At 45.2% G+C, this 23,296-nt stretch overlaps 1 protein-coding gene across 4 annotated transcripts in view; it reads left to right on the top strand.

Annotated features, from left to right (window-relative positions):
• CEP295 (centrosomal protein 295) overlaps positions 1–23,296 on the top strand; it is a 721,329-nt gene that overhangs the window by 590,320 nt on the left and 107,713 nt on the right. For all 4 annotated transcript variants that reach the window (XM_069639287.1, XM_069639289.1, XM_069639288.1 and 1 more), the window contains one exon: positions 17,855–18,031. In XM_069639287.1, the coding sequence (XP_069495388.1) occupies positions 17,855–18,031 (177 nt within the window). The remainder of the gene's footprint in view (positions 1–17,854; positions 18,032–23,296) is intronic.

Genomic DNA, 23,296 nt, shown 5'->3' with positions numbered 1-23,296 from the left:
TGCTTAATGTTGAACCTTGCCACCTCCCGTGGTTGTGCTTGTGTGTACTGCTATGTATTCTTATATTCATGAGCATGAGAATCCATGCCAGACCCCGTGCTGGAGAATTAACAAGTTACTTAACTGTAACTGTTCTCCAGCACGGGTCTGCCATAGATTCACATGCGAACCCTCCCTCCTTCCCCTCTGCAGCTCTTCACTTGGTCATACTGCCACTTTACGTGCTACCAAATCTGAGGATGGCTGCCAGGGGAGGGGCTTAGGGAGAGGGCAGTCATTGGCTGGGGGCAGTATGACCCAGAGACCAGTGATTGGTTACTACTAAGAAAGACAGATCAGAAACTAAACTGATGCTGATTTTGTCTTTACCGAGGATTCCCAGCCTGACGACGGGGAATATTCATGAGCATGTGAATCCATGCCAGACCCATGCTGGAGAACATGTAAGTAACTTGTTCCTTCAGATGCAAGACTTTCTCGACGAATAAGATGGTATCCTTGATAGCTCAAAGACAATCCATAGAAGGTTTGGCCGTTTCTCCCTAAACTTTTTCAGAGCTAAAGTCATTTCCACTCTCACTTATGGGGCCGAGGCCTTTCCAGCACTAACAACAACCGTGTGGAAGAAATTGGAAGGTCGATTTTGGAGAAGAGTTTTGACTCTTCCCCAGTGAACTCCAATGGCCCTAATTCGTCAAACTCTGCACAACGTCTTTTAAAGCCATAGTGGAGCGTAATGGGCTAATGCTCTATAGAAAAATAATCTCACCTTCACCAAAAGCTCTTCTTCAAATTATTAGAGACGAAATGGAGGGTGATTGTAACGCAACTTTAACCAACTGGAGGGCCAAAAACAGACAAATCCTGGACAAAATAGGATGTTCCAAGGATGAACTGTTACAAAACCCCTTAAAGGTCAACAAAAAGCTACTTATCTTTGATTGGGTCGAAACACAAGAGGAAGCTAACATGTACATTCTCATTAAAGACCTTCCACCGAGACACAATGAACTTCCTTCTTACCTAGCCAAATTCCCTAAAGCAGGATTTTGGAACAGCTTTTTAAGGATCCGACTTAACCTCCTCCATACCAACGTAATTCAAGTCAAAAGAGGCCTAGCACCTTCAAACGGCTGTCGTTCAGGCAGAGACGATAAAGCATCTCTTCCTATACTGTTCGAGAGTCACTGAATATAGTAAGATCTGGCTAAGTCCTCTCTTCAAGGACCTTCAATCCTTTTGTGAGCACGAATGGTGGACCCGCCTAATTAGTGGCAAAAATAAACCAATGGACAATTGCTGTAGTTTTTTGTTTTTTTCATGCAAATAGGCTTGGTTGGTGCAATTTAGGTCTTCTCCTAGTCCAGTGACGTTGTTATTAATCAACAATCAGGATAATAGACTCAAACAGCATTACCCTTGTCTCGCTAGTGAAAAAAGAGGCAAGTCTGGATGAGAACACACTAGTAATTAATCAAGCCTTCTCGAATTAACTTTACTTTCGTACTAACGGACAAGCTTGTGATTTGCAAATTTCTTTTATAGTCCCTTTCAGGGACGGTGGATTGCTCTTTTGTAAAAACGGTCTTGTACAATTAAATCAAATTACAAAAAAAAATATTTGATAAACCAATATTGTTTGTACTCTGCTTATCACCAGAGCTACATTAGATCATTACTGGCAGTGCAGTGCTGAAAAAAAATAGTAAGTGCTCTTGCTACTTTCTTTACTTCTGAAGCTTCCATAAATTACTAAACCTCTTGTATGAACTAGATAAACACGCTTTGGACACTTAAGTATTTGGAAGGGTGCTATGTTGTCTCTTTGACAACTTCAAAATATGTTACTTGATTTTGCAAAGTTGGAAGTAAAATAATTTAAGTGGGGGCGGTGCCATTTTAGTACTCTGTTGCGACCTGTGGTTACAAGTGCCTGTTAATTCCCCTTTTCTGTTTCTTAGTTTGAATGATTTAAAGAAGACAGGAAATGGACATGCCCTGAGGAAGACCGTGAATGGGTTGAAACATGTTTTTGCATGTTTATGTACATTAAATCTGTAAAGATATTGCATGTCAAATGTGGACAATTGATCATCAGGGAGTTCGTAAGGGCTCAAGTGACTGGGTTGTGTTTTGACACATCTAGAATTGACCAAACTCTTTAAAGCGGAGGAGGTAGGCTGTAAGTCAAGTATAGGTATTCGCAATAGTTAACACTAGAGAACATGCCACATTGATATACTGAACAATATACTTATAAAATCATGCATCAAATCTGAACGAGTTCAAATAAGTTATACAAAATAAGCATAACACATAGTGGGAAATAGTGTACGCACAAAACCACTCCTGGTACATAGACAGACCCACATATCACAGCATCATTTTCTGAGAACTTGGCTCTAGAACAGCGAAACAACCTGGTAGGTACAAGTTTTCTTTTGCATGGTGAGTTACCGGATCTGGTAACCCAGGAACTTAAACTTAAACCTTGGACCAGTGAAGCCCCGAAAGAAAAATCTCCTTCCCAGGAGGGTGAAAGCAACAATGGATGGTACCAGGAAAACAGGGGAATCCAAAAAAACATACAGATTGCTCAGAGCAAAACTGAGCAGCCAGTTAGCAGAAAATGCTGCCACAATGGGGGCAAAAGTGGAGATGACCCACGACTGTCCAAACAAAGAGCAGATGTAGGGCGAATGAGACTTCCTACCTCAAAGTGCTACAACCAGGAAGAGTAGATGAGAAAACAGCAAAACATGACCCAGCTCAGGACATCACGTCCATCTAGTGTAGAGGCGCATGAGAGGATGAAGAAAAGCCCATAAGGGGACATCCAGTAGCCAAAAGGGGAAAGTGGAGCTAAGGGATAGGGCAAAAAGCCCAGCCCGAATGGTCGAACATGGTCCAAAAATGCAGCAACATGGCTTTATGGCCAAATCCTCAAGCAACACTGGTAAGTATATCGGCAAAATTCTAGCAGACTTGAGGGAAGGGTTAGCATCTCCCCTGAATATACCTATTCACCCATGGGCTGGCCTAGGCAAACCCTCCAATCACACAAAAGGCAGGCACACAGATTTTAGCATCCAGCCAACGGGCCTGGCCCTAGAAACGGTATGCAGTAATAAAATCGCTGCACAAATGCAGTGGTTTGACCCGATAAAGATGTACACCATGTAAGGGGAGCAGGGGTGTCCCCCGCATCCTTTACATGGATTGCAAAGACAAAACCACTGCCTTTTTGCCGCGATTTTTGTGTTAACTGCCATTTTTGCGCAATTTTAACACATGGAACCCTAAAAACCAGCAATGTACACCAGTCAAAAGGATGCATCCACAAAGGATAGATAATTTCTGTCCTCCTATTTACAGGGCCAAGTCTAACGCATGAACATGCATACCTAAAGAGTTTACGTGAACAGCCCTGTAAGGAAATATTATATTCCTAGAAAATAAGTATGGATTACTTACAAAGAGCATACAGAACTGTGTATCATTTATAGTCAGTCTCTCAATACTGAAGTGTATCAAATTATTTTTTGACAGTTGTGAAAGAATCCGAACACAAAAATTTGCAACCATATTACACAACCTTTTTATAGAGAAGAAATGAATCACAAAAAATAATCGCACATAAAACATATCAATGCCTATATGCAGAGACTGTGGCTCCAATTCCCTGGCCCTGTAATAAATGGCATAGACCACCTAAACCTGTCCTAAGGGAGCCAAATCACTTGCGGTCTACGAATGTGTTTACACCAAAAATAATAACTGTGTTCACATAATGCATCTGTGCATTAGGCTCTTTCCATTCGTTTCAGAGGATATTTGAATAGCTCCACCTTTCTCAGGACCCCAACAAGTCATCGACCCTGTGATAAGTCAAAAATATATGAACAATATATATTACAAAAAACAAAGGATATAATAGTTTTGCTATGTGTTCCATAAAAAGCACGGAAGCATACACCAACACCCAATCTTCGGCTGTGTCCACTGCACATTTTCCCCCTTCTTTCGTGCCCACTAGCCCGGGGGGCATGGTCTTCGAGCCAGGTCAACTCTGTTTTACACTACTATGCCAGTTTGCACCTCTTAACTCACTGTAGCTGTAAAAAGATTTCCCCCATAACCACGGGTATAATAATGTACTACAGATAGCCACAGTGATCTGTAGTTATTAGACACCTGTGGTTATTGGGGGGAGAAACGTCAGGAAGAAAAATGCTTCCCTGCCCTCTGAGGCACTCATCAGGTGCCATCCTCATCTAGGCCTGCTCCCCCCACTTCCCTCAAGATGGTCTCACCACTCCCCCCAAACACTTGTCATTTCTGTGACGCGTTTGCATTCCTGATGTCTGGTAGCCATGGATTCGTCCCTAGTGTTAGGGGAGTTTTCCTAAAGTCCTCCTGGTAGTAAGACTTATCAGTATCAGTCTGTGCTAACTCAGGACCTTGGTAGAGGGGCATTGCAGTCAGGCTCATCTTAAGAGGAAGATGTGAGCTTGTAGGTAAGTACACTGAATCTTAGCTAGACAGGCACAACAAAAACTCTTACTTAAAATTTATATAATATATATTTATTATTTATACACCAGAATCACTTTAAATACTTTAGACGTTTACACTAGAACACTTTGCAATTCTAGATAATACACTTAATAGGGAACTTTCTCTTTTGCGTTTGTTCGCGGTTACATTTGTAGCAACGTTGGAAAGGGAAATGACAATTTTTTCGTATTACCGGTTACACCTGCGGAATTTAACAGTTCATACGGTAATGTATTGACTCTGCAAACACATAGTGAAGTCACTTAAAGGGAGGAAAATGGTTAGTTTGTGTAAAATTAGCCTGGTTAAATGTCCTAGTGAGCGTTTCTTCACCCAGTAAGTCTTTTAAGTCCCAAAACGCAACTCTAGCTAAAGGCAGTTCGGAGAGGGCTCAAAGTCTTGACAAGCAGTAGAATATGAAGAGTTCCTGTGGATTTCTTCCAGTCCCTATTGTTATTGAAGCAGCAAGTGAACTAACAAGGGGGACCTTTTAAAGGACTTGATGAAGGGAAGGGACACAAGTAGCGACTTGAGTCAGAGGTAAGAGGGGGTGACCCTGGACCCCTCTAGGTGCACTCCAACGCTCTGTAGCGACTTCTTGGAATCTGGTAAGCAATACCTTTTTCCCCACAGTACATTAGGTTAGAAGAAAAGGTTCTTGCTGGATGCTCCGCGATGTTGCAGCTCTGGACCTGACCGCCAGATTCCTTGGTCTGATGACAGAAGGCAGGACAATGGACTGGATCTCTCAGCAGCAGTCTTGGAGGACCTGTTGCATGACTTTCAACTACTTCTTGGTTCACTCTGCGGTTTTGGTGCCTTTTCTGCAGCACCAACAAAGGACACGGATCGCCCAGTCAATCTGCTTTGCTTCCTGCAGTCCCACGCTCTGATGATGGGGACTGGTTGAGTTGGATCGGATCGCCGTAGTGTCCTTCTGGATTCAGCAAAGATTTGGACGGATTTGGCATTTCCACTATGATGCACTAGAAATGGGCAGCAGGTGTCCTGGTAGTGGGGTTCCGCAGCTCTAAAAATTCCTAGTACATCGGGAGATGGCTCAATTTAAAGTTAGTCTTGGGACTGGTTGTTCCCACCAGCCAAAGGGAAGGAGTCGTACTCGTCTGAGCTCCTCTGTCACACAGAAAACAGGGTCAGGATAGCAGTGGTCTCTTCAGTGTTGCAGAGGGTCTGTACGCGTCTCTGGTCGTCGTCTTCGGGTACTTCAGCTTCCAGTGGTAGACTTGCTTTTCACTCCAGAAGCCTCACCTTTTATACAGTCCCAGCACACACTCCTCTGCAATCTCTCAGCATTTTACAGAAAAGGGCTTTTGACTGTCCAATCGGGACAGCTAGATCCCTGTGGGAGCTGGTCCTATTCAGGCACTCTGGCAGACAAAGGACTGAGGGATGGAAGACTCCTCCTCCATTTCCTGCCTGCCCAGACACTCCAAAGGCAAAACTCACACACTGATCTCCCCCTCCCAGAATGGTAGAAGAAAGGCTATCAAAGAACATCCACGTTAGTAAAGGCGAAAAAAGGGATGCCCATGTTGGTACTTGGGTGCCCCTATTGTGCACTACCAAGGCTATGGACATAGCCTGCGGTATAAAAACTACACAATAGTTGGTAGAACACGTCCACTGCCAAAAGCCATAACTACGAGATTGTCTATGGGACTGAAAAGTCACAGGAGCATAGAGAAGGAGGAAACTAGGTATCCCTTTGGCATTCCACTGAAGGTGGTGTGCCAATCTCTCAAACTATAGAGATTTGGGAGAGATACTAAGTATCTACTGTAGTTACTTGAGGATATTGAAAGAAGGAATTTTAAAGGTTGGACCCCAGGGGTCCCCAGGAACACTGCCCATAAGGAGCTATGTGCTGCAGTAGTAAATACACAGATGGCTTTAAGAGCTATGGAGCAGACAGACTCCATAGTACAGGTAGAATACAAAGAATAGAGTTCCAAAATACAGAGCCCACAAGAACGATTGAGTGGAAAAAGGCCCCACTCATTTAGGATTGAAAGATAAAGGCCCAGAAGTCCAGCAAAAAGTGCAGAGGGTCTCATTAGGAGAGGGATGAAGCATACAAATTATAAATCTTCCTAACACCTAGACTTACTTCAGCTCCCAAATTGTACAGGGTGTCCTCTTGCCTCCCCCACCCGGACCACAACCCCCCCCCCCCCCCCCACCACCAAAAATGGTTAGCCTGATGGGATTTCCTTGATTTTTTTTTTTTGGATTTTTTTTCACCTGCAATCAGCATGTTTCTGCCTTTTCTGGTAGCCACAGGTATACCCAGGTTTATCGCTTGCATCAAAAGAAACACATGGTGGCTTTTCACTCCTGAAAAGCCTGTCTGCTGCAATGCATTATGAGAGATCTCATTTTGGGAGAAAGGGGGCACACACCCCAAAGTATGTTATGGTGGGGTTAAAAAGGTTTGAAAAAACCCTTTCACCTGAAATGTGAAAGTATGAAAGTCCATTTGAGCCAAGTCACACATTCCACAACGCCACCTAGTAGCCATCACTGGAAGTTCACCTCCAGTTCTGAGCCACAACAGCAAAGCAACCTGGCTGTAATTGTGCACAAAAACAAGTGTCCCCCCCCCCGCCCAGACTGGAAAGGTTTAGGAAAGATTCTTTGAGTAATATTTTTGCCGGACTGCACAGCCCAAACTGCTGGATGGATTTGGACCAGGTCTCAAACAACCTGGGCTCGAAGCATTGGCTTGCAATCGTTTTGTGGTTTAGGGTTATTCCATCTAGTACTTTTTACAAATATTTGTGCCCCCTTCTACAAAAGAAATGGCTATATCCCGGGTAAATTGAGAAGAATCTGGGAGTTTATAAATTAAACAGCCGCCATTTCTTTTCTTTTCTTTTCTTTCAATGCGAGAGGTAGTCGCAGTTTGAAGCTTTCATTCATGCAGCGCTTTATTAGTTGTACACAGCCAGCCCGGAGCGCCCCGGTTACAGAGTCTTTCCTCAACACTCACCAGTATGCTGTGCCATGCTCCGGCAGCTCTTGCTGCTTCCTCTGGCTTCCCAGGTGGACACCTGTGGGAATGCACAGAGGTCTGACTTGCGCAAAGCGGCCCCGAATTTATTACCCAGAACCCCCGACAAAGTGAACATAGTGTTTTTTTCCCCACCAAATATTACACTTTGTCGGGGATTGTGGGTAATACATTCTGGGCCGCTTCGTTCAAGTCCGACCTCTGCATTCCCACGCGTGTCCTCTTTTCAGAAATGCATCGGGTTCCCAGTTTTCCTTGGTGGCTCGGACACCCTAGGCCTAAATCTGTACGGTGTGCCCATGAGTCAAAATCTTGCAATCCTGCTGTGCAAAAAGAGTTGGGGTTACCTGTGTTTTCGGCTTCGCCCTTTGCGTCCCAGTAGATACACCCACACACGTGATGTACCGTTTTCGTCGAGACACCTGTGGGAACGCGGGAAGGTAGGCCATGTGGCATTGCCGGCGTGTTTCGGTGGGCGAGCAGAGTGAAATGTCTGAAAATTGTGTTTTCAACAAAGTTTGGATTTGCCGGTGATTGTGGGTAATGCATTCTGGTGCGATTCACGCAAGGCAGACCTCTGTGTATTCCAACGGGTGTCCTCTTTTGGGAAATGCATCGGGTTCCATGTTTTCCTTGCTGGATTCGACACCCTAGACCCAAATCTGTAGGTTGCCCACATGAACATAATGTGCTGTGCCGAAAGGCTTGGGGTTACCAGTGGGTTAGCCTTTTCCTTTTGCACCCAGGTAGGTGCACCCACACATGTGAGGTACCGCTTTGGTCAGGACACCTGTGGGTACGCTGGAAGGTATGACATCTGTTGTTGGCGACATGTATCGGTGAGTGGACAGAGGGAAATAGCTCTGAAATTGTCTGGAAATGAACACAATTCTCAGACATTTCGCTCTGGCCACCCACCGAAACACGCTGCCAACACATGGCCTACCTGCCCATGTCCCCACACGTGTCCCGATGAAAACGGTACCTCATGTGTGGGTGCACCTACCTGGGCACAAAGGGGAACGCCTAAAACACGGCTAACCCCAAGTCTTTTCCAACAGCTGAATTTCAGGTTTTTTTCTGAAGCGCACACATACAGATATGGGCCTATGGTGTCCAAGCCACCAAGGAAAGCCGGGAACCCCATGCATTTCTAAAAAGACACCTGTGGGAATCCAAAGATGTCTGGCTTTCGCAAATCTCCCCAGAATGTATTACCCACAAGCCCCGCCAAAGAACCACATGGGCGAAGGGTGCCCAAGGCCAGGGACATTACCGCCGACTTTGCTGGAGCTCTGGCTGGCCTGCATTACAGCTTCTCCCCACCAGGGAGTCCCGGCAGTGTGCCAATACCTCCCCGAAGGGAAAAGCTGTAATGCAGCTCAGCCGCAACTCCAGGACGGTTGGAGGTGATGTTCCCGACCTTGTACATCCATGTACCATGTGGGTGTACCGTTCCCTAAGCACAGCGGCAGCTCCAGGGAGCTTCGGCAGGATCCCCATTCCTCCCCAGAGGTGACATCTGTAACGTAGTGCAGCCTGGGCTTGCAGACGGACAACCCACATGGGAGACATCTGCTCCCAGGAAAACACCAATGTTCTGCTGGCATGGGGGGGCAATTTGTGGCTTGCCCCTGCAATTGGGTCCCAGCCCACCAAAATATCTGCCCAGACGGCCCATTCCCACCAACCATCCAGCCCCAGTCTCACCCACCCCACGGACAGTGGGCCCTAACAATAGAATAATAAAAAACAGCACTTGCATAACGTTGCAGCTGCTCCCGTAGAAAAATCTGTAAACGAAACAAAAAACATGTTACCTACGGTCACCCCAGCAAGAACAAATCTACACTCGTACTCTCCAATCATGCCCCCTTGCAAGCCATCCCTGGTGGTCTACTGATCCTCACCCCCCCCCCCCCCCAGTGAAAACACATTTGCCCCTTCCTACGGGCAGAAATCTTCCCCTAGGGAGGGCTGCATGAGTTGCCCCCACACAATCCATTTGGGGTGGTGGGAGAAGCCCCCCCCAAAGGTTGGACAAGCCCCCCAATGGTTGGGGCAGTAGCGTGTGGGCACCCTCGGGGCAGATTGGCACACCAATGTGCCCATCTGCACCAAGGGAAGTTTGGTAAACAAAACAAAAAAATGAAAATGGTAGGCTGCACTTTACGGGGGAAAGGGGACTGAGGGACACCCTAAACCACCAGAGAATTTTATAATGTAAGGGGGTGCACCTCCCCCCCACCCCAAATGGAGGGGAAATCTCATGTAGCCCTCCCTGGGGGCAGATAAAGGGGTGGCCTGTCATGCACTCCTCCCTCGGGTCAGGTGTTCCTTCCTAGGAGCACATATCTGCCCCCAGGGAGGGCTGCATGACATGGCCCCCACTCCATTGTGGGTGGGGGTGAGGGGGCCACCACCCCTTCCCATTAGAAAATTCCCCGGCGGTTTGGGGTGCCCCACAGCACCCCCTAAAAGGCTGTCTACCATTTTCACTTTTTTCCTTTGTTTACGCAACTCCCCTTGGCGCAGATGGGCGCAATAGTGTGCCATTCTGCCCCCAGGTTCCCAAAACCTACTGCCCCACCAATTGGGGGGCCTGTCCAACATTTTGTGGTGGCCTTCACCCCAAATGGGTGGGGGGGGGCTCCTCATGCAGGCCTTCCTGGGCCTCCTACAAACGGCTGCATAAGGTAGATCCCCCCACCCCACCATTTGGGGTGGGAGTGGGGAAGAGGGTCACCAAAAAATGAGGGACATGCCCCCCCAGTGGGCGGGGCAGTAAGGTTTGGGCACCCTGGGGGCAGATTGCCACACCATTGTGCCCATCTGCGCCATTGCAGGGATCAGCCACAAAACAGTGCCTAAAAGGACGAGCTATCTCGTCCTTGGCAACCTGGAGGTAATCCCAAGGACGAGATACCTCATCCATGGCACTTAAGGGGTTAATATCTCAGTTAACAAAACACACAACCAGCTGTGTAAGTTCTCACTCCTTTCACTACTTCGGTACTATCTCCAAAGTGGAACCTGCCTTATTCTACGATCTGGATATGACAATTGCTGACTTGGGCCCGTACCTAGACACTCTTCAGGGAGTAATCTGGAAGGAAACCCTTGGTTTGTCCAAGTCGATTCCAAATGCTGTTTTAAGGCAGGAGTTGGTATTGACTTCCATACAATACAGAGTTTTCTGGAGACCGCTATCGTGTTATGCCAAAATGATATCCTCTGGCCAACTCCCTGTACATGGATCTAGGGGCTATATCATCAGCCAAATTTTGGACCCCATGATCATTTTCAAAGGCAACATGATAAAGCTCCTAAACAACATTCAATCTTCTGAGGAACTCGCTTGCAGACCTGCCTATTACAAACCTAATGAAGCTTAAACATCGACCTACTACAAACCCAACTGTATACAATGTATAAGCTGCACACCCCGAATCTTGTAAATACGTAATTACCTGTATATTATCCGTAACTGCTCTAAAATGTGTACCTTACCAACTGCATCACACAGTTGCTGTATCACGTCATTACCTGCAGATGTTCCGAAACTGCTTTTGAAAATGCTCAATTTACCAGCAACTGTATCACAATGTCTTCACGCCTGCAACGCTTACCTACTTCCACTTTGACTGTAACACTTCATCATTTGTAACTATGTAACCTTGTTCACTACTTGCAACTTGTAACCCATGTAACCTTGTTCAAGCGCCTGGATGCCCTTGGGCCTGGCGGCGCTATATAAATAATAAACTAAACTGACATTATTCACCATGGACTAGTCTAACACAATAGAACATCTAGACTCCTTTAGCACTTATAAGGAATACGCCAAATGTCCAAGGAAAAGAGAAAATATACCTAAATATATCGATCTCTTCCCTTGCAACAAGATATGCAGTTTATACTTGTGTTTTCCTTTAAACCAACTGCCCACTTGAACGTGCAGGTAACTGTAGACTATGTAGATGTACTCCAGAAATGTTTAACATTGTTCTCTCCTGTCCAAAACTACTAGTAAAAGAATTCATTACTTTATAACTGTGGTGCCGGAAGGAATTAATTGTCTGGGGGAAATGTTCTGGACCTGACTAATGCAGGGCGGCTGCACCTCATAGGTTTCAGTTTTGCACAGATTCCTTACAGAAGTTTTTAGGATCCTCAATGAGGCATTGAAATTGCTGTCGCATTATTGGTTATATACCAACAAAAGAGCGCTTTTTTCCCAGCCTTTTTTTCTGCCTTCTCTGTTGATTTTATTTACAATGTATTTACATTTACTTTTTTATGTATTTATGCTATGGATTTTAAGAATTATATGATATACTTTATGATAATGTTTTGTGTAAAGTTTAAATTTAGAAACCCAAATCACAATTTTCAAAAAAGGCCCCAGTTTCCGTTTCCAGGGCTAGACTGTTCAGGTTGGATGGCCATCAATTTGTTGTCTAGTTGGACTTAGGAAACGTAATGCAGTTTACTTAGACTTGTTTACGTTGCATAGTACTGTATATGAAAGTATTTTGTGGGCTAGCCCAAGAAGGTGTTGCCTTTCTGTTTTCTGAAACCATTCTACCAGGAATCAAGCTTTGATGGGTTGCCAACACTGCACAGTTCGGGCCCCCGACTTGGGCTTCCTTGCTAAGAATTTTTCAAGTACTTTCTGGACTTTATTTACTCTTTTAGTAGTTTCTGGTCCTTTGCATTCATCACATGTATTCAATTTGTTTCTGCTTTGTAGGTCCTTCAGGATTTGTGTGAGGTGTAAGGAACTCATGCTGGCAACAGTAAAGATGGACATAAGTGATCACAGTTCAAGGGTGTTTATTAAACTGTGTATGCAGGTTGGAAAAATGCCTAATCTAATCCGAAATCTAAGATGGCAGCAAGCTCTGACCATCAAATAAGGCAGTCCTACTGGTGTCTTGTCAAATAAAAGGGTCTATATTAAGAAAATCCTATTGCCAATTCTTAAGCTAAATACCAACGAGTGTGGGATAGGGTTCACAGGAAAGAAGGAAGTGTTCACAAATAATAAGTCAGGATGCAGAAGTCGGATCTCCCTTCCCCACGTTTTGAGCACAATTCAAGGTAGGACTCTGGAGCACAGCACACGCTTGAGCTCTCCCAGCACGAGCTAACCGTTCTGTTCTCAGCTTGTCAGGTGGTGACGTCTCTTTTCTCCAAAAAAAAGTCAATACAGGTCCCAAAGTTCTTCTTTGATTGTTGCATTTGGGTGATAGTGCTTCACCCCTGGGATCCCCCCTCGTTCGGGCTCGAATCCCTCTCAATTGTTAGCCTCCCTCAGCCAGGTTCACTATGGCTTTCAACACAATCATCATCTTTAACATTCACAAATCTTAATATCTTTTTAAACAGTTCACCGTGGACATCCCTCCGCCGGGTTCACGCTTGTCGACACACTGTTAATCGTGACCTCAGACTTCGTCCCAGGTCTGCATCCCTTGGACGAGTTCACTCTTGCCAACTTTTCGATGCGGGATTCGCTTCCCTTGGTTTTCACAATCATCCGCTGGTCAAAGGTTTTCAAATGTTTGGCAAGATTGTATGTAGTAGTAACCCTGTAGAAAACTACACCAGCCTTGTCCTCTTGGCAATATGTAACCCAACCATTGGTATAGGCATGTACTACACAAGTTGGCAGAGTGACTGAGCAGCCAGGCCTATCTCAAGAGGGGTCAATGTGTGAGATTCACAGTGACAGGTATTCAAATAAGACTTATACTCAAGGTTTTTTGATAAAATAATTATATATTAATTTAAGTCAGTTTTAAAAAAAGCCTTCTTTAAAAGAGAGCAATATGCAACACTTAAATATACTTCAAAAATACTCTCTCTGTTTCAGTAAATAAGTAGATGCCTGTGTGCCATCCCAGAAGGGTACTTCCTACACCCTGAGGTGTCTTCAATTGTTAGGACACTGTGGACATTAATCTATCACTTGTACATTTAAGGAAATACTGAGGTTTGTGGCAAAAGGAAAAGGTTAGGGAAGGAAACAAAGGTTAACAAGTTTCCCAAACAGGTAGGCACTTTCAATATGATTAACCCTTTCCCAGATATACAAGTAAGGTATGTATGACTTTTTGGAGGGACAGATCAACACAAAGTCAGAGGGTAAGAAGAGTCTTCAGGGCGCCAGGGCAACCAATGTCAATTGAGCAAAGTCTAGGGGAGCTGAGGCACTTCTTGAAGATATCACAAAAGTCTTGCACAAAGTTAAGGAGAGTTTTGTTGTAGGAAGAAATGCCTGTTGGGCCACAAGCTGGAAAGCTTGTGAAGGGCAAAGCTGCAAGCAACTCTGCAAAAGGCAGCAAATGTGAGTCTCAACTGAGAACAAGCAAGCTACACACAACTAGAGGTAAGTACCCCTAATTACACAGTAGCTTGAGTCTGAAGAAAGGTTCCTGCTGGCTTCTGTTCCTGTTGTAGTTCCTGCAGATCCTGTTGTTCCTGGGCCTCAGTTGTGGGGGACAAGAGGGCGGAGCAGTGGGCACACTTCGGATCAGCGGCACTTCGCGGTTTCAGCTACTTGCAAATTGCACCACCGCGGTTCTTGGACACCTTGTGGGCTCCCTTTGCTTCTGGGGTCCAGCACTCTGTTGAGGTGGCTCAGGCTTGGGAAGTCCTGCTTCGAGGGAGTCCAGAGGATCTTCCTGGCACTCTGGTCCGGCTTAAACTATACTAGTTTCTGGAGGTTCTGTCCCCTGGCACTCGTTTCCAGCATCTGCGAAGAAGTACAGCCAGCAGGGAGAGGGTTTCCAGGCAAGTTCGCCTTGGGGCTGATTGGTCCCACCAACCCAAGGGGGCCAGGGTGATGGGAATCCTTTATGGGCTTCTTTAGTCAATTAGAAATTCGGAGCTTCAGCAATTCAGTAGGGCTTCACCGGGCAAACAGTCCAGGAGGGTGCAGCAAGCTTCTCTTCCAGTTTCTTCTTCGGTTCCTTTGTCCAATGGTCGACTCCGCCTTCCTTGCAAAAAACCTTGCCTTTTATCCAAGTATATCCCATTCATTTGCAACCTAGCTGTCACTCACACAGCAGGTTGGCTGTCCTCCAACGGCAGCCAACCGGTCAATCACCTTTGGATGGAATTCCTGTAACCAAGGAGACTAAGCACAGGGAGTTTTGGGAACCTCCCTCGCTTTCTGCCCTGTCAGACACGCTGGAGCCAGAGGCGGGCTTCAGCAGTGAACCCCGCCAAAGACCAAATGAACAAAGGGACTAAACCTGGTTTGGCGCACAGAGAAAATCTCAAGAAGGACCTCCAAAAGGAAATGACAAAAAAGAAGACTGGGGCCATTTTGACAAAATGGGCACCAGTGGGTGCAATACTGCAGCTGAGGGTTCAGCCTGCGCTAAAAACGCACTATGGTAGGAAAAATAAACGACTGCCACCAGCCAATAATTGTAGAAAGGGTAACATAAAAATGTTACATGAGAAAGTAGAATAAAATGGTGTGTGCTGGGTCTACAAAGTAAAAAAGGCAAGTAGTCAATTTCACTTTACTGCTCTTGGAAACAGTAGTTTATTCAAGAGAAGGTATTTAAACCTTTGAGAATTCTAAAGCACTTCTCTGTTACACTGCAGTGAGGGTGCTGTGTGACACAATACAAAAGATGATGCCTATGGAGTCGGATCATAAGCTCCATAGACTCCAAAACCAAAAGAAACACAGGGTTCAAATAAATGAAAACTTCATGAGAGAGTGGGGAAAAAGGTCTCCCTCTCTCTAGAATAAAAATAAAAAGTCCTAAAGTTCTGCAAAAGAGCTGGGGGTCCCCAAGGTGGAAGGTAAGTGACACAGAATTGAGAATTCTCCATAACAACTGTACAGAGGCTTTTATTAGACCCCTGTATGACCACTTTGACCCCTTCCCCCCCCCGCCTTTCTCTCCAGGGGTTCTAGTTAAGGTAGTTCAACCACAGGGTAATCGCACAAAGTCTCTCAAATGAGCACCCACGTGGTGCTTGAATCTGCAATGCTGGCTTTCCCCCTGCGTATCAATAGTTCTTTATACTTTCTTTAATCAGCCGCTTGCTACTTTCGTTCAACACAGTTCGATTTCTTATCTGCTCTCCCCTCGATTCACCAGCTGTGAAGAACTGCTTGGCTTTCTTGTCTGTGGAGTCCAGGCCGGTACCATTGGGCCACACGTCTCTCCCTGGCTTGGCTGTCTGCAGAGGAGGCGCCCTTCTCCCGTTCACATCTGCTGCAACACGCTGGCTATTCACGGTTTTACGACTCCTTCTCTGGAGTTTTCACGGGCCTCTGTATATAAGGGCAAGGTCACTTCTCTCCTTGGTATCCTCTCAATTCACGCTATCTCTCCTTCTCTTGAACTGCCGTGCAGAGTTAGCGCTCTCTTTGTGTGGTCTGCCTTGCTCGTATTGTACTCTCGTGCTCCACCTTTTACCCTTGTGGTGAAGGGAAAAGGCTGTCAGTGTGGGTGATTCAGGTTAATTGCCTGACTTCCTGACCCTGGCGTTGGGACATGTCAGGGAAACGGCTTTAGTGTTAGTCCGCTGTGGTGTGTTCGTCTCGGAAAAAGGGAGAGGTAGAGTTTCTGTGTGATAGGGTGGGTAGAAGGTATTATCAGAAGGGGAAATTGTAATTTTCGTCCTGGGGGGGGGGGGTAAGTGATTTCGGAAGGGTAATTTTGGCAGGGCATGTGAAAAGAATAGGAGGGATTATGGGAACAGTAGTGTTTTGTTAATGCTAACTGGGAGTTCGGAAGATGCAAACCAGAGGGATGTGGAAAAGAATGTCAAAGTGTTTGGGTAGGATGCAGGAAAACAGGGATTCTGGGAGAGATGATTTTTGGGTGCAAATTGGTTTGGGATCCTAGGGGTCGCTGGGTCTTGACGAGAGGCATTCAGTGGAGGAAGGGAGGCAGATGTAGTACAGCCTACAAAGATCTCGGGGATCCCTCCCTCCTCTCCTTCCTCGGGATAGTAACGCATCTCACCTGAGGCATTTCCCCGAGCACAACCCCAGGGTTCCCTACCTAGATGATCCTTCCCCACTCGTCTACCCAGAGGGTTGGGATAAGCGAGGGCCAGTTTGTCACTGGTCACCTGAATAAGGAATTCCTGGGATCTACTTGGGAGAATACCCACAGGTTTCTCACAGAGGGAAAGGTCTCTTTGTATGTTATCACTTCATGAAGGTGTGCTCCCATTTCTAAGAGCTTTAACAATACTGTTATTACTCAATGTGTTAGTAGTCAATGTATCTACCTAAGGATGAAAGTATGAATCTGTCCTGCTGCAGACGTGCAATACAACCCCTATCCTAGATGAGCACTTAACAAGTGAGCCATCGTCCCTTCGCGAATATACGTTCCCTTGGAATTTGTGATCATAAATTAGTAACCCGGCGAGAGCGAAGCAGAATTCAACAAGCATTCTGATTGGCTCTCGCCAGGTCCCTACCCGGCCGGGAATCCCTCCATCGGGATTCCACGGCCTTTGTCCCCGACGGGGGGCGTGGCAGCCCCTCGGCCAATGAGGAGGCTCGAAGCGGGGGCCATCCCCGCTCCGAGCCACCCTGCGGCTGAGAGGCTGCCTTCGCCCCCCTCGCTGGGGACTTGGGTAAGTCTTTTTTGTTCCCAGCGCGTCAGTTCCCGATGGCCGCCATGAAAAGGGAAAACTGACTCTGTTTTTTTCCCAAAAAATTTCTCCCGAAACGCTGCAGCGTTTCAGGACAGAAAAAAAAGCTTTTAGTGCCTCTGTCACGTAATTTTTGCGGGCCGGGGTACTAATAGCAATAGAACCCTCACGTCGGGGGCATTAGCGACTCTGGTAATGCCCTGGGGCCTTCGGTAAGGCCCTCGCTTCGCTCGGGTCCTTATGCCCCCGACGCTCGGATTCTATTGCTTAAGTAGCTAATGCATCTCAAATGCGGAGTGTCACATTTGTCTTTGCTGCGTGGTGCATTTTACAGTACAGGGCGATGGTGGTAACATTATCACACTGCATGAATTGAAGGAGCTGAAAAGCCTGGATGAATCTTTCTTAATAAGGTGGGAAGTTAATGTTCTGCCTGAACTCTACTCTGTTGTGCTCTTAAGAGTAGGAATGAAACCAGTGTTGTATTAAACATTAAAGATTCAAAACTTTGTTCTCTTGAATCGCTAAATAGAAAGACTGGTTTCTTTAATGACATTCTAAGCTATTACGAACACACAAATTATTATTTTTTTACATTGTATTTTCTGATTTATTGTCTAGGAGCTGCAGGCTGGCCGTGGCATTATGGAAGAGCCTGATCTGACACTCATTAGTTTGAATGACAGCTGTGTCACAGTGCCAGACTTGGAGCATGTCCGCAGAGAAGAGACTGTGGATGGTAAAGTGGATAATTTGCCATGTTTCACTGATGATTCGGATTTAAAATGCTGTCCATGGGTAAATATTGAACACTTTTCTACATTTCCATCATGTCAGCTAATGTTAATCAGGGCTGACCTTGTTCTTCCTTGAAATGTTTTGTTAAAGTCTTGATCTGCTTATGTATTCGGGTGGTAACCCCTTCTCCATACTTCAAGAGCAGCACAGGGAGTCGGGAGTACAAAGGCAAATGCACACAATCATACCAGTGTACAAGCCCTTAAACAGGCATTGGCATTGCCAACAGATTTGGCTTTTGTGTCCATATGGGAAAGGTATATGCCAGGCATTGCCTTAATGGTACTATCTGGTCATTAATGTAGCATCTTGAAAATGGTGCACTGCCTGGGTATTATGGTAGCAGTGCCTGGCAAATACATATCTAATGCCAGTTTTTAAAGGACTTGAGTGAAGGACATGCATACTGCTTATAAATCAAGTAGCTAAAGGCACATTTACAGAACCAATTAAACCATTAGCTCTCAAGACTGCTTTAAATTAACCCTCGTGGCACTTCCAGTGCAAAATGTGATTTTTAAGTCTTGATATAGTTAACTCCGAGACCCCAGCAGGTTGGTTTGGACGGGGAAGGCAGGAAATGGGTTGGAATGACCACTATGATGGCCATGGGTGGGGTAAATAACCAAACGCTTAAAAGCATTGTGTCCCTCCTCATATGCAATCTCTCCCTAGCTGTACTCCAATGTATTAGTTTCAGGTTATAGGTGGAGCTAAAGTACCACCGTATAGCCAAAACAAAAAATGTGGGCTAACTCATTAACATCCACCATGGAAATTGATGACACAGGAAGTAAACCAGATTGCGGCGCTGTTTAGCAGCAGTACTTCACAACATTACTGCATAGTCACTGGTGCACATTAATTTAGCTGTATACAGTGACAATATGGTTGCAGCCTTCATTAAGCAACAAAGGACTGATCACCTGTTGGATGGATTGATTTAGCGAGGAACGATGGACGAGTTTGATTTTTTTATTTAGAAGGTTTTAGCTGTGGAAAGCATGACATAAGAAAATTTACCAAGCCACAGGGGCTGTCGACTGAGATTGATAGACTAGGTGTTTACCGATGCATAGCAAATTGTCACTTATAGGTGATGGAGTGTGGCAATTTGCTCATGGACAACCTCACCCTAACCCATAGGAGTAGATGGATTCTGGGCATGGTCACTGGGACAACATCCTACATTTCACCTCCAAGTAGTATAGATTATGCCATTATATCAGGGACAAATTCACTTCTTTGAATCTGGACATTGCCCCAATCATAGGAAGGATGGATGACACAAATGTATGTGTTCAAATATCGTGTTTAAGGGGATTGCCAGGGTCTAGGAACAAAGCATGAGCTTTATGGATTCATTAAGGGCTAGAGAATCTGCCCTCTACGGACAGGTGGATTCTTGGAATTTGCTCAGGGACAAAACTAACCTTTCCCTTGTAGGGGTTCAGTGGATTCACCCAGAGACAAATAGCATGTCAACTCCATGAAGGATGGGGCATTTGCCCATGGACAAAACCTGATACCTGTGAAAAGAATGGGCTCTGGGCATCGGCACGTCGACAGAGAACCTGTTATTAAAATTTGAAACTGCACCAATAAGTGCCATACAAACACACATTATTGTGTCAGAAGAATGGGTTTTGATGATTCGCAAAGGGATAAGCCAGCCGCTTTTAAGGATTGGTTTTGAGGAGTGGCCACAGGATAATCGGCTAGATACCTTGCTTGTGTGGTGATGGGTTTTAGGAATTCCCAAAGACGCAGAAATTGGTAGCCGTTGGAAGGACGGGTTCTGCAGATTTAGACAGTGATCGAGAACATGTGAGGAACAAATGGTTGGTGCCCGTAACCTTGATGACTCAAACATACCTCCCACAACACCCTTTTCAAGCAACCCTAGTCAGAGAAGGCTAAGTGCCACCAAAAATGATCCCTACTAATACTTGGTTCAAGCTTAAGAATTCTCTGCCAAGGGCGCCCATTGAATTATTGCCTACAACTACAATGCAATTGAGAAATAAAACAAAAATGTGGATCTAGCATGGATTAATGAGATTCACATAGGGAATACATTTGGTTACCTGTACTAAGGATGGATTTTAGGATTCATTCACCAAGAAATTAGACATGTCACTCGGAGGAACCACATGTTCTGTGTCTTTGACCAAGGGCAGTGAAACATAAGGTGTCCTGCCACATGTTTTTCTCTGCCATACTCTTATTCGTGTATGCTTTTATTTTATAATTTCGTAACTTTTTCTAATTTTGGGGCAAGTATCAATCTGCCCTATCTCTTCCACAACGGAGCTGGAAATGCATTTGCCAATTTAGTGTTACAAAAAACATTACCAGTTCTACAGAAATTATTCTAGCATTTATTAATTTGCCATAATGCTACTACGTCAGATTTACTTTCTGATTTGCATTCTTTTTTAATCTTTTTTTCTGTTTATAAATTCAGACAAACAAAAATGAAAAACCAAAGGGCAAGTTTGCTCAAAAGGTACATACAGGTGCAATGTGGTTAACATAAACCCTACAATTCATACAAAACATCAAGTGTGTATAGCATAGTATGGTCTGTAAGGCCTTCATTTACATTAGGAGACGGTTTCTGGGCCAAAGTCTACACAAACCATTACTACACTGCAAAGTGGAACCACTCAACTGAATGCCAGAGTTCCTATCAAATGTACTTAATATACGTCCTTTATCTTGACCTCATAGGTGTCAATTGCCAGGTGACCAGTACTAGTAGTGATGAAGAATCTGCCATCTGCAGAAATAATGGATCTGGCCTTTTTCTGCAAAGACTTTTAAAGATGGGCTTCTGAGGATTCCCTCAAGGGAAATAGAATGTGTTACATGCAGAAAGGATGGTTTCTGGTGATTAAACCTATAAAGTAGCTTGGCGAGTTAAGCACTCACCTCAGAAATGTGTATTTAGTCTAGAGGACACCAATTAGAAGCACTTTAAGGCTAACTGAGCTCTCTGCCAGTCTGAGGTCTATACATTGAGTATCATTACAGTAACACCTATTATGTCCCAGGGGACTGACATGAGACTCTGTCACTGGCCAGTTTTCAGGCTATACAAGCCGGTATGGCGCTGAAAATGGGTATGGTCCAGAGAGTATCCAATAAATAAAGGCCTCAGCCATTTCTTCTGGCTCACTGGTGGCATGGCGGTCAGTGTGGCACCCCCTCAACATAAGAGCATCGCCGCATTTCTGTCTGCACAGGTTCCCTCTCATGGATCACCACGCTGAGACCAGCCATGGCTCTCAGTGCGGTGCTCCCTCTGTTCACCGGAGCGCCGTGCTGACAGTCATGCTGTCATAGCGGCTCCCCTTATTGCCTGGGTCGCACATGACCGAGGCTAAGATGTGAAATCTCCCCATCCCCCACTTTTTACCTTGTTAGGATGGGGGGGTGGACATTCGCTGCCCCCTATTGGATGCAGTCTTTGCCGGGCCACACCTGGCAGATGCGGCCCTGTGTTTACCTAGCCTTGCCCATCCCTCCACTTACATGGATCTGGGAACTAGCCAGTTCCCAGAACCGCTGTGAGCAGATTGTCCAGGTTCTTTTATTTTAATTTATTTTGGGGCATAATGGTTTTATAGACCATGCCCTCAGGCCGTACCGGGAGCTATGAGCTCTGAAGACCCTTGTTAAACGCCCTTGCAGCTTTCAGTCTTCGACCTGGTCTTCAGGACCCATAACTCCCATTACGGCTCTCCAGCAAGGTCTATAAATCTTAATTATTACAGGGCTTGCAAGCGGCAGGAAGCACTGCATAAAATAATTGTTAACCTGGTGGCAGATAACTTGTAAAATAGTATAGCCCCCTGGAATTAGCACATGGGTACAGAGCCTGTCATGTCTGTCTGAATGGTCCAGAGTACTGTCGCAGGTATAAGAAGGCTACCCCTCCAGGACAGGATGGGCAGAAGTGGTGACCTTAGGGAAGCGGAGCTTTTGATCAGAGCAGATATGCAAATTGTTTACCTGAAATATGGGACAGGTAGGGGGCGTGGCTTGGCGGCAGAGGTAATGGCCAACTAAACCGTATCCCTCCCATCCCATGTTACTTTAATATCACCTACCGGAACCGAAGACACAAGGAAAACGACGGGATGGAGCTTGTTTCCGAATGGTGAGTTGCTGTGGACAGAGGCAATGTTTCATGATCGAGCCGGAGGGGGCAGACCCTTTCTGTCTTCCCAATGTGAGATGTAAAGGCATGGTTTCACGTAACATCAAAGCTGTAGGCCTCTATGTGGATCAGCATTGTTTTCTCAAGTATGCCACCTTATGGAAATATAATAAGCTACTAAATTCGATTTTTGCATCTAATATAGTGAACTATGATAAATAGCATTATACTGATGAATTTATTCATTTGGAACATTTTGTTGCATTGATATTTTTCAACTAACCCATATTCTTTAGCATATTGTGAAAGCTTCTGCTGAAGCAAGGATTTATCAGTTAGCTGAGGTGATGAACACAAGTTAAATCAGATAACTGACATTTAACAAAAAAAGGCTCTGTTGATAGACACCTCGACATCCTCTGCCCAATCCACATCAACAGTAAAAAGGCCTAAAAGCGAATCTCCACCCCCACGACTATCCAGTGGCCCAGGCATGGAAGCCTTTCTAATGGAAATAAGGGCTTTGAAACCCTTTCAACTAACAACAAACTCCAACAATTGAATGATAGATGGTCTAGGTTTGAAACCAGAATTGGGGAAGTGGAGAGAAAATTTAATGGGGATGAGGAGGTAACTATGCGTGTTGATATAGGTCGTAGGAATAACCTACGTATTTCAGGACTTCCTGAGGGATGCGAAGGAGATGACTCAATTCTGTTTTTGAAGCAAATGCTACCGAAGCTTCCAAAGCTTTGAAATCTTCAACCCTCTGACCATACAAAGAGTTCACCGTATAGGCATGAAGGATTATACAGGTCAGAAAAAAAGACTACCTCGCACTAGGATTCTACTTCTTAAATACACAAGGTTTGTAGCTGATTATCAGAAAAGTACAAGATTAATCGACTCGCGTGCAATGGTCATAGAATCTATATTTGGTAAGTTATATCAAAATGACCGCTCAGTGTAGAAAAGAGTTTATCGCTCCTACAGCTCAATGAACCAACTGACCTAAAATAATTAATCAGATCTTTCAAAATGAATCATATGGACATGTTGCTGCCCTCAAAGTCAACAACCTCTACGATCTTGTGAGGTAT

Source organism: Ambystoma mexicanum, chromosome 7q, assembly GCF_040938575.1.
Source record: "Ambystoma mexicanum isolate Mex_15411 chromosome 7q, UKY_AmexF1_1, whole genome shotgun sequence".
Lineage (NCBI taxonomy): Eukaryota > Metazoa > Chordata > Amphibia > Caudata > Ambystomatidae > Ambystoma > Ambystoma mexicanum.
The sequence above is the reverse complement of the archived record's forward strand: the minus strand, read 5'-3'. Positions and strand labels throughout refer to the sequence as shown.